The sequence below is a fragment of the Gracilinanus agilis genome, chromosome 3 (genome assembly GCF_016433145.1).
Source record: "Gracilinanus agilis isolate LMUSP501 chromosome 3, AgileGrace, whole genome shotgun sequence".
NCBI classification, from domain to species: Eukaryota; Metazoa; Chordata; class Mammalia; order Didelphimorphia; family Didelphidae; genus Gracilinanus; species Gracilinanus agilis.
The window spans coordinates 266,734,248-266,746,660 of record NC_058132.1 but is presented as its reverse complement, the minus strand read 5'-3'; the positions used below and the strand labels follow the sequence as shown (position 1 = coordinate 266,746,660).

Below are 12,413 nucleotides of genomic sequence, written 5' to 3'. Positions count from 1 at the left end.
TATTAAGGGAAAAGTCATCTATAAAATCACATGACTAACACTAAGATAGCACATAACTTTTATCCCCATGGCTGAAAACAATTAGCTATTTTTACAACATGCTGAAAATAAAAATTAAGACGGAGGTTTGCTGATATTTAAACATGATGACCTAACTTTTTATCACAACATGGTAACAGAAACAAAGAGACTTTCTTATTAACATGATTTTCACATAAGAAAGAAAAAAAAGGATAATATTTGCATATTTCAAATACTAATTTGGGAACAATCTATTTAGAGAAGGTAAAAAATAATTCAATAATGTTTCTCTTACTTAGCTCAGAGATAGTCTGCTAGTATTGTCACTATGTCTTAAGAGATTCAGTTAAGGTTAATTGGGGATACCTCTATTTAAAACATTTAGGGCAGCTGGGTGGCACAGTAGATTCGGAAAAATCAGAGTTCAAATCTAACCTCAGATACTTAAAAAGTTTTGTGACCCTGGACAAGTCATTTAACCACTGCCTGTATAAAACTGGACAAGGGAATAGCAAAACATTCCACTATCTGCCAAGAAAGCTCCATGGACAGTAAGTGCATGAAGTCGTGAAGAATTAGACAATACTGTATCAACCACTTTGACAGCAAATTTAAGGCATTGATTGGCACCTGGCAGCAACAGAAAGAGTTAAAAGGGTTATTTGTTCTTTATATGACACATCTACTCACACAAACACATCAAAAACATAGCCTTTTGCCGAAGAAGCTTCAATGACTCCCTAACACTGCTAGGTTAAATTCAATCAAATCTGTTTGCATTTAAAACTTTTCACAGTATGGATCTAGACTATTTTCTCAGATACTACTAGATATTACTCTTTATAAATTACACTGGCACTGGTACTTAATTTTTTTCAATTAAATTGAATCAATGAATGGGAGGGAAAGGGATTCAGACACACATTTTATATTAGGTCATTCAGCTGTCTAAATTTAACCTGGAATATTATGTATGAGCTAGTCTAATAGTTCTCTCTTGATAGCTTATTTATGGCTTGGGTTAAAATAAATTATACAGTTCCATGTACACTTAACTTAATCTGCTCTGATTAGCAGAAGATAGATAGTCATCCTGTCAATACATGCCCATCCTGATTTTATTTGTGTTCTTTTTACTTGTGATTATAGAATAGTCTTCATGTGACACTCAAGACAGAGCTAAACAGAGAAGAGTGACTGGGAATTGGGGCTTATGATTAATATAGGGATTTCTTCAGGTTCCTTTACCAAGGCAGGTCCATATCTTTTTTTTTTTTCCTTAGAGAATGTCTTACCCCTGGGCATTGAGTAGTTAAGTGCCCAGGGACACCATGCCTTAAGAGAGGTCTCCCTGGCTTCAAGCCCAGCTCTCTCCACTATATTATCATGCCTCTCTGTGACAGAAAAAGGAAGCAAACAATCTTATGTGGAAATGTGTTTATATTTCTGCTGTTACCCATGCTTCTCTGTGTGAAGGATGACCTTTAAATCAATAGATTATTAGCTCTGTGAGTGGTGCTGGGGACTCAGAAGGAGGAGATCTTCAGGTCTCATGGGCTGCCCTTTGGCCTGGGCACACAGCTCACAAATCTCCAGAATATATCATACTGAACTTAAGGTCTTTTGAAGTCTTAGGTCATGGAATATTGGTCTTTCATAGGCCCAAGAGGTTACCCTGATAGGTACCATGCAGGTGTTTGAATGTAGATGCGACTAGAAGGGATGTAGAGTTGGGAATCCAGTTGTAGCAATTCACTGGATAGGGAATATGCCTTTGGTGCTGGGTATAATAACTTAATAATAGACTATACTCTTTGTCTGGGAATACCTAGGCAAATGCATGAATTTTACTGATATTTTCTGATGAAATCTGAAGTCTAACCTACCTAATTTTGCAGGTAAAACAACATGATGGGTTCATTTGTCTTGGATTAGATTTGGTCAGTTATTTGGAATTCTGTAATAGGGAACTGGATTACCAGTTACAGAACAGACTATGTTAGACCTTAAAATTCAGCATTAGGATATTCCTGGGGAAAACCCCTATAAATACAGTGAATATGAGTGCATTCTCTGACTCCTTCCCTTTTATTAAGCATCAGAGAACTCATAATGGAGAGAAGCCTTTTTAACATATAACATCCATTACTCATCTCTTTCTAATATCAGAAAAATCTTATGAATGTAATGAATGTGTGGAAAACCTTCAGACAAAGCTCAAACTTTGCTAACTATCACATATTTCACAGTGGAAGGAAACCATGTGAATTCAACAAATGTAAAAAAGGACTTCATTTCTCAGTTCTCATTTATCATCTCCAAAATGAGAGAAAGAAGCTATATCAATGTAATGATTGTGTGAATACCTTTCTGTGTAGTTTCTCTCTCCTCACAGAAGGGCCTTTGTGCTGGGGCTCAGAAGGTAATTAAATATTGAGAAACTTGGGAACATCTCCAAGAAAATGCAAGCTCCTTGAGAACAGGAGCTGATTTGTTTTAATGCTTGACATGTAGTAGTCATTTAATACTTAGTGAATTCAATTCAAATAACCAGAACTAATGGTTCTGAATTTGGGGTGGTCTCTAGGTGTTTCATGTTATTATGGCTGCAAACCACCTGGTTATATGTTATATGGAGGAAAGAACAGTGACAAAAAGACTTTGGTATCACTGCATTCTACAATATCCTGGGCCATATCTGAATAACCATATTATTTGGGGCACAACGTTTTAGGAAAAGACTGACAATCTGGGGCTGATCCAAAAGATTGTCATAAGAGTTAGCCTTGGAAAAAGGCCTCAAAATTCACTGAATGCAATCCCCTCATTTTACAAATAAACTGAGGCCTACAAAGACTAAATGACTTGCTCAAAGCCATATGGATTGTAATTGGAAAAGCTGCTAATTGAACTCAAGTCTTATGATTCCAAATACAGTCCTCTTTCTACTACACCACGCCAAAACCAGGCTAGGATGGTAAGAAGTCTGGAGAATAAGTCATAGAAAGATCTAATGATACTGGGTCTGGAAAAAAGAAGACTTAGAGAAAGTGTGATAAAATAGAGGTTAAAAAAAAAAAGTTAGCAGGTAGTGGTATAAATTGGCCTAAATGGCCTTACTGGTCCATAAGGCTTTGAGATTCAATGAGAAAACGTGGGGGGAAATTGTGCACAAGTCATGAAATAGATGATAACAGGCAGTATTGGAGGACAAAGAATGGTAATACTGAGTTTGGAAGTCCACATTCTATTCATCTCCATGTCTCTTCTTTAGAAACTCTTCTAAAAAACTGGGAATCCATGGGAAAACCATTTGTCAAGGAAATTGAAGTCCCATAATAAATGCATAAAAAAACTGGAATTCCTTGCTTTGTTTTTTTTTTTTTAAGAAAGAGAATCAAACTTAGTAGGTGAAATAAATTAACAAATCCTTAATGCAAATTTGTCTCAGTAAGATCTCAGAAAATCTTTATCTTGAGCCTCATAAGAAAGTATGTCTCCTATTATGATTAATCTCAAATGTTATTTCAGTGGTGCATCCATAAGGGGGAAAGGAATACCTTGGTAACAATCAATTCAATTCAATATTTATTAAGTACATGTGTCAGGCACTGTGCTAAACACTGGACAGGAAGATTGCGCATGTTAAAGAACTTATCAGTGGGTTCTGGGAACTCATTAAAAGAAAGAGCAGCCAGGTGTTAAGAAAAAGAGTTGCCTTTTGATTATTCCTGATAGTTACAAAGAGGTTTTGTGTCTTCAAAGTCTAAAACCAGGAGGAAATTTATAGCTTTAAATAGAATGGAAAATTGAGATGGGACAGAGTATTAATAATTCAAGTTATGGGAAAGGTTTTTGGAGGAAATAGAACTTAAACTGAAACTTAAAGGAGGACAAGAATTCTGAGAAGCAGAGATTAGGAAGGATTTTCAATTTTAATCATAGGAGGCAGAGCAATAGTTCTGAAAACAGCAATCTATTTTAGTCAAAACTCTGAATAGTAGCATGAAATTAGGCTGGGAAGGCTGGTAAAAGGCAGATTAGAGAGAGATTTTAAATGCCAAGCTGAGGAATTTGTGTTGTATTCCATAGGAAGTGGGGAGCTATTGAAGATTTTTTGAGAAAAAGAGTGACATGGTCAGACCCATGCCTCAGGAAGATTGTTTTGTCAACTGTATAGATAACATAAGCAATAGAAACTATTTTTCATCTTTACTTTTTCTTCCCAGAGACCTTCAACATAGTTTGGTGAGGCTCTGCTTGACTTGGGACATGAACAAAAGAGGGGAATCCAATTAGGAGAATAAAGTAGTACAGTAATCTAGCTGAGAATTGATAAGGCCTGTACTACTGATGGGGAGCCATATGAAAAATGTTGTGAAGGAAGAACAGCAGGTTTTGGTAAATTGGTTAAGGGGTATAAAAGAAAGGGAAGAATCAAGGATGACTCCAAGGTTTTGAATCTAGGTCACTGAAAGAATGTTGATGCCCTTAGTAGAAATCAGGAAGTTTGTAAGGAAGGGTTGAATTAGTAGGAGATACTGAGATCTGTTTGAGAAATATTCAGTTTGGGATATGTGTGAGATTATCCAGGACCTGAAATACAGCAGGTAGTTAATGAGAAAGAGATTAGAGCTGCATATATAGATTTGGGAGTCACGTGAATGAAATAATACTTGGACCCATGAGAGCAGTTAATATCAGCAAGGGCAGGAATGTAGGCAGAAAATGAATAGAGGACAGGACCCAGCTCTAAAGGATATCTAAATTAAGGATAAGGATGTATGCTCTCTTAGTAAAAAGTTTCTTGAAGATAAAGACAGGTTTACAAATAAATGTTCACATTAAAGGCTAGAAAAGCTGATGAAACAAATTAATTCTAGATGGCTTAACTTGGACAGGAAGACTGGGAATAAGATCAAGAAATCTAAGCTAAACATAAGGCAAAGGTGGATTGTGTGGGTCAAGGCAAGACACAATTTAACCTGAGGTCTGGTATTTCTTACTGAAAACAAGCTTGAGGGGGGAGAAGTCATTAGGCAGAGTGAGTCAAACAGAGAGTATTAGTTTAAATGTATACAAGAATGGCTTTCATACTTCAGAAGGAGCTGAAAGAAAGCTTTCTTCCCTAAGTGGACTGTGGAATCACAGATTTAGAACTGGAAGGAATCTTCCAAGTCTAACCTCCTCATCTTAATAAGAGGAAACTGAAGCCCTAGAGAAGTTAACTAATTTGCCTAAAGCAATGCAGGTAATAAATAATTAAGCCTAAGTTCAACTCTAAATTCTCTGATATCAAATTTAGCACTCTTTTCAAGATAGCAAGCTTCTAGAAGCTGGCATATTATTGTACAATGAAAAAAGCAAAAGAGAAAAATGAGTTTATTATTTAATTTTAAATATCCTTTGGAAAATAAATTTAGGCACACATGTTCAACATAGTAAACTCTTTTATAATGCATTTTGTCTTCCTATGTTCTTATCCAAAATGACCATAATTATAACAATAATCTGAAGTAAAAACAAATCTAGGTTATTTTGTGATTAATTTTGCAAATAATTTTGTTTCTTGTCAACAAATTGAGATTTAGGGCAAATTATATATTGATTTAGCAAGCTAATTTTGGTTGATTTTTTTTATTCTTAACTATTTTTGATATTAATTATAATTGTTTGGAGGTTCTATGAGAATAACTGAACTAAAATGAAATTATTTTTAGAGCATAAGCATTACAAAAAAGACTGCTGTGAATATAAGTAATTACATGACATACAAGTTCTGACAATCTTGGTTATTTTTACTTAGCTAAATTGACAACTACTATACCTACACAGAGCAGATATATTCCATTAAATCTAATGAAATTCATGAACACAAATAGCTTTAACAATTTTAGTATTCTAATAATTTACATAAACCTTGAATAAATTTTAAACTTATGTAAGCAAAATAGTTGACTAACAACCTTAACACATTTTTCTATTTTATAATTCACCCTTATTCAAAGGATTTCCCCCCCCCCCAAAAGGATAGTATTTTAACGTGGATCTGAAAATTAGTCTATTGCACAGATAGGCGAGGAAAGAAAAAGCTGCTAACTTAGTCAACTTCAACTTTGTCCATTTTTTTTACTCACACAGAAATTAATGCTGCACAAAATCTAATTATTTGAAAGTACAGATGGTATTTTTCATTCACTAATGTTACCATTGGAATGCTAGTGTGGGTTAAGGGATGGAAAACAAGAAAGAAGCTGAGGAAGAAAAAAGTCAGGGTTATGGGTATGGTCAAATGTTTCCATAAAAACGTGTTAGTTAAAACAACATTACAAGGGGTAAATAGTTCCATGGAATATAACAAATGGATATTGGCCAGAGAACACTACATTGGTGTTATGGTAAAAATTATTAATAATATTAACGTTAAGTAACATTGATTAGCAAAATGTTACTTAGGGCAGTCTATGTAATCTAAGGACCAAGAACCAGCATATAACTTTATCTGGATAGAGGTAGTTTTCTCTGCCTCCCAACTAAGCGCTCTCCTAAAACCTTCCTACTCTTTTGTCACTGGTTAATCACTGGAAGCTAATCCCTGTTTGTGGTGGAGTACGGGCAAAATGAAGACAGTATTAACAACAGGCTTGAAACCATTTGTGTTATGAATCAGAAAGAACGATGAGTTTGTGATGTAACTCTGTAAAATATAGTCCTGAGCTCCCACTTCTGAGCACCTGGGAAGTCAAGAGACCCAGAGGACAGAAATAAGTATAATTAGTGTCAAGTAGTGACGTACTTGTGACTGTAAATACATTCCTGTCAATGGATTTGACAGATAATTTTCCATAGCAGGTTTTGGTAGGAAGGAGGGTAGAGAACAGAAGGATAATGGGTATCTGAACATATGGAGAAGCCACCACAGAAAGGCAGAAATGGGCAAATAAATACAAAGAATTCAGACAAAAAAAGGACAGGGAAAGGAGAGGTTGAAAAACATCAAAAAGAAATGCTGCTTCATAATCTTGACTAAGCTTAACACATCATTCTACTATTTTAATGTAGATTACAAATTCCTAAAGGTAGGAGCTGTGTTATTTACTCAAGTAATCATCTATCAAAAAACGGGTTATAATTTAATAAATGTTGAATGATTCCATTTTTATTTTCTGTAACAACTTACGTAGAAAATGGTTCTCAGGAACTGAGTTGTGCTTTCTACACAACACGTTCAGCAGCTAGTCCTTTACAATTTAACCAAATGGCTTAGGTCTCTAAATATAAATGATTGTAAGGTAGAAAGAAAAGTGACTCATAAGGATTTGGAAGTAGGCTTTTTAAGTTAATGAATTTATATGAATAGTATTTTTTTTTTACTTGACTGCAAAACAGTTCCAAAGTCACATTTACTGAAAATACTTTGGCTGCTACAAGGCATTTTTATGTACATTGCTTAATCACAGGAAGTGAAAGATCTGAGAGGAAAGTTCTGAGTTCTTATTAGTCAAGCAAATAATTAAAAAAAAAAACCACAATGATTTTGAAAATGTGACCCAACGGACCATGAAATGTTAGCCTGAGAAAGCAGTGAACACGTCTTTGTTATTTGTAGTGGGAGGCTACCTATATTTTTATTTCTGGCACAAATAAATAATGATGATATTCAGAACCGATGCCTCAGAAAAGCATTTAATGACATTTAATTAACTTTCGTAAGGTTTTGTTGCTGTTGTTAAACAACTGCTACAAAAGCCCATATTAAAAATACTTCTAGCAATCTCCTACTTATACAACTGCTGTGAATTATGGAACACAAGGACAGACTAAAATAATAAATAACTGTATAATGGAAAGATGCACATTGGGTATTAATAAGTTAAAGTTTGTAACTAATGACATGCATTTAAAAAAATTAAGACTATATAAAACCAGTCATATATTAAGAATTTAAGCTAAGGGACAATCTAGGTAGAATATTGATATCCCTAGCATACTTTAAAAAATCAACAAGAACAACAAAAAAAAGGTTTAGAGTGCACTACAGAAGCTTAATCATAAAACGGATGATCCATGCACAGGGTGATGACAAGGTGCGTGGAGATTTTGGTTTGTACCAGTATAATGAGTACTCACAATGAAAATATCAGATACTAAGTATTCTAAGTTGTTGGGCAAGAATAGGAGGCCTGTTTATGTTTGTTATTGTTTGTTTTGTTTTTATGCCAACTGAAGAGGTATACAGGCAGAAGAAATTTAATAAATGCTCCTTTAAAAGTGAGACTTCATCTCACCTAAATACCTTTCTACTATCAGTTTAGCCTTGTTACAGAACATTCTTATCAACTACTTTCTAACCTATGCTTGTTCTGTGTGGTATTTTATATAGCATAATTATTTTGGGCTATTCTATCAATAGCAAAAATTATTCTGCCTTAGAATCAATACTAGGTATGGGTTCCAAAGGAGAAGAGTGGTCTGGGTTAGGCAATTGGGGTTTAGTAACTTGCTTAGAATCAAGCGAGTAGGAAGGCTAGACTTGAACCCAAGTCCTCCCATCTCCAGGCCTGGTTCTCTATCCACTGAGCTACCTAGCTGCTCCATAGTTTTTTAATCATGGATATATCAGAAGACCAATCTAGCACAAAATAGACTGGGATATATATTGTCAATTCAAAATTCTACCCACTGGGGTTAACAGCTCACTTTTATGCAAACAAATCATAACAGTTTTAACCAAAAAAATGTAAACATGAGTCAAAAAAATAAATTAATTAAAAAGTTGTGGGAACCTTTCCATTCCCTTTTGTATGCTAAAATTCTATCTCTACCTTTTAGTTTGCTTGTGAAACTGGTGAATCAGGCACAATTTGATTTCAATGTAGCATCTATTTTATAGATGAAAAGATAGCCTTAAATTGAAAGGAATTTTCCTCCTATATAAATATGCACTTACTTCGGCTTTTTTACGAGCTTCCATAGCTTTCATAAGCATCATATGCTGTCGCCGTCTCTCTCTCTCCTATTAGAGCAGATAAAATTAGGAAAAAACCTCAACCACAGTTAGCAATGTGATTTGTAATTTTAAACTTGGTAGAGCATGTTTAGCATTAATAGACAAGTCATGGTAAATACTAAATAGAAGACAAGAATGGCCAAGTCTGTGCATGTTTTAGTTCAGGTTTAGAAAGCAAATACAAGAACAATCAAAAGCAAAAAGGTAAAGCAATGAACATGGAGACAGTGTAAAACATAAGCATACAGGATTTACTTATGGTCAGTTGTGATGCTCCTTCCAAAGCTGGCAGAACGAAAAGCATAATGGTTGGCTGGAACAGGTCAGTTACCTTACATCTGCTATTCGAAAGCCTGCAGGTACTTACATATTGCCAATTAAACAGAAGGCTTGACTTCTGGTCATTTTTGAGAGCAGATATAAGTTGATATGTAATCATTTCAATTTTGTGGTTTTAGGAAAAATGATAATTTTCTTTGAGTAGCACAATCTAATTTGTAAAGCCAATAAGGCACCAACAAATTAGAATGCTGTATTTTCTCTGTTTTTATAGCAATTTAATTACACTAGTCACAGTTTATACACAAACATGAATGGAAGAGGATTTTCCTATTTACTGATGTCTGTCCCTTGGTGCACTACATAAGGTGACAAATGCTGCACCAGGGGCTCTCTTAGTAATTATTAAGTGGAACCTGAGCTACACATAATAAAATGTTAAAATGAAGTTTGCCCCAGTGTAATTAGAAAGTCTGGTTTTGTTTTCAAATCAAAATATTAGCCATTTGTATGGTAGCTAATCCAAAATTTTATCCAAAAATTTAAATTCCCTTCCCACAGAAGGGATTTATTTCCTGTATTTTAGCTAAACAAATTTATCTGCAAAGTTAGGTTTTAGAAGTAATATAAATTTCATAACCTCCCATCAAGCTGTATCCAAAATTCCCATTGCTTTTAATGGCAGTTTTGCATCTAGGATGATGGGAGAATAGAGTTCACAGTAATTGAATACCTAATTTTACAAGTGGTCCAACTTATATAGTGACATCAGTAATATAGATTTCTCATAAGCAGCCTCATAAATGGATTCAATTTATAAACGTTTGAGACAAGTCATACTTTCTTTATAGACAGACAAGCAGATGTATGCAATGCACTGTGCTGTAAAGCCATGCAGCAGTATGTAATATGACAGCAGCCAGTGCTACACTTTATGCATTGCTATGACAACCATATCACAACCAAATCACAATGCGGTGTTAGATGTACAAAAATAAACATACCCATACCATATCTAGTCTATGCCTCTCCAACTCCTGGTAGAAAGAGTTGGCACAACATTATGAAACAGAAATCACAAAGTCATAAAACCACTTTATAATCCCCAAAAGACCCCAATACCAAAGCAGGCAATACACTGTAAGATAAAGAAAAAAAAACTTAAGCAAGAAACTTATCAGAAATTTAAAAAAAGAAAATATTTTGAAGATTTTCCCCAAATAGCTCAAGAAGTAGTTAAAAATTAGCATTTGCAATGGTTGGGCTAACTGCACAGATACAGACCTGATGCTTCAAAAGAACAGCTTGTTGTCTTCTCATTTCTTTTTCCTTAAAAAGAAGAAAAAAAGGAGTTGGGAGTTAACCTATGCAAGAGTTACCCAGAAGATTTAGAAAATACTGAAAGAACTATGATTTAGGTTTGACTTCTCTCAACTGAATAAAACTTGTATGACCCAACCAAAGCTTCAGGAATGGCCCTAATTACCTGTATTAAGATAAAATGTCCCAACAGCAATCCTCGATAGCATTTTTACTGAAGGAATTTGCTAAAGAATGTCAGGACATCCCAAATTCAGCTAATTCTTTGGCAGTACTGATATAGCAAGTACATTCTTTTAATAAATTTTTATGTTTTCCAGATTACACATCAATGCAATACTTAATAATTGTTTTCTGACATTTTACAATTCATGTTCTCTACCCCCCCCCCACTCCTTACTACCTTTTTCCCCAGAATGACAAGTTATATCATGTAGGTTGTACATAGCAAGTATATTCTTTAGTAAGGTGATAAAGGAAACACCTATTAGGGACCACAAATGAAATCTTATGTCTATTCAAAATGTTGAGAGCTCTTTACTCTTTGACAGACTAAGATCAAAACAAACATGATTAGCAGCATTTATTTTAATCTTTAAATATATCAATACTAAAAGACTTTCAAGGGATTAGCTGTTTAAAATGAGACACACAGAGGATCATTGGCTATAGGGCTAGATGGGGAATTTATCTATAATTTAGTCCACACATAAGAGAGGAAATTGATGTCCCAAGAGATGAAGTGACTTGGTCAAGGGGACACAAGTAATAAGAAAAGCCCAGGTTCTGTGATGCCAAAGCCATTCTACTCTACTTCCAGATGCCAGGGTGAGTTTATATTGTGGCCTGAAATCTCATGTTCCTAAAATTTTTTATCGAGTCGAAATTAGGTTAAAGGAGGAGAGGGAAGGAAAAGGAATAACATAAAGGAAACAGCCTGAGATATTAAATGTGAAAGAGGAGAAAGGTAAGACAATTCACGTTCCTCTAGTGATGGAGGCCACTATACATAGGCTGATGCTATATGAACTTGAATGTTATTTAGCCCCAGTTAGTAGAAATATCATTTCTTCCCTTCTCTGATTGGCTGTTGGCTAGCAACTAGAAGCATAATTTTGTGAGAGCTACAAATTGATTTTACATAGCAAGTCCTACAGGCAACTGTTTCTATCTGACACCTACAACTCACCATGCAAATAAAAACAAGAAGCCCAAATATGTAAGTAGGTAGCAATATTCCTAATTAATAACTGCTGTTATGAATGGGTAGGTGCACTGTCAAAGAAATATTAAAAACTCACATTTATATAGTGCTTTAAGGTTTACAAAGCACTATCACAACAACTCTGGGAGACAGGTAATACTTTAGTGATTAGATATATTCTTTATACATATGAGGAAGATTAGGCTTAGAACGATTAAATGATTTGTCCGTAGGCACATATCTAGTGACTGTAAGAGCCCTGATTTGAACCTGGGCAACCTAACTCTATCCCAGGATTTTTCCTGTTACCCCATGGAGTCACATAGGCTTTTTTGTTTGTTTGTTTTTAAATAAGTAAAAAGACTATTGTTGGTCAAGATTTTGGATTGTTCCTGATCTGGTCACTAGGACATAAAGAAAACTAAGTGGTAAGGGGAAAGCAAGACAGGAAAGGAACATATTATAACACACAATGCAACAAAGAAAATGAAACTGAGGAGGCACTTTGCCCAAATAAAACTGCAGGTTTTATATATCAATTTACATTAAAAATAAAAGTCTACTTTTGCTCAAACCAAG

General features: G+C 34.7%; 1 protein-coding gene across 1 annotated transcript in view; it reads right to left on the bottom strand.

Moving 5' to 3' along the window:
* The window catches only part of BAZ2B (bromodomain adjacent to zinc finger domain 2B), a 165,489-nt gene that overhangs the window by 56,813 nt on the left and 96,263 nt on the right, over nucleotides 1–12,413 (bottom strand). Inside the window, exons 16-18 of the mRNA XM_044669110.1 lie at nucleotides 10,595–10,639; nucleotides 10,321–10,347; nucleotides 8,972–9,037 (exon numbers count right to left, since the gene is read on the bottom strand). Coding sequence (XP_044525045.1) covers nucleotides 8,972–9,037; nucleotides 10,321–10,347; nucleotides 10,595–10,639 — 138 coding nt within the window. The remainder of the gene's footprint in view (nucleotides 1–8,971; nucleotides 9,038–10,320; nucleotides 10,348–10,594; nucleotides 10,640–12,413) is intronic.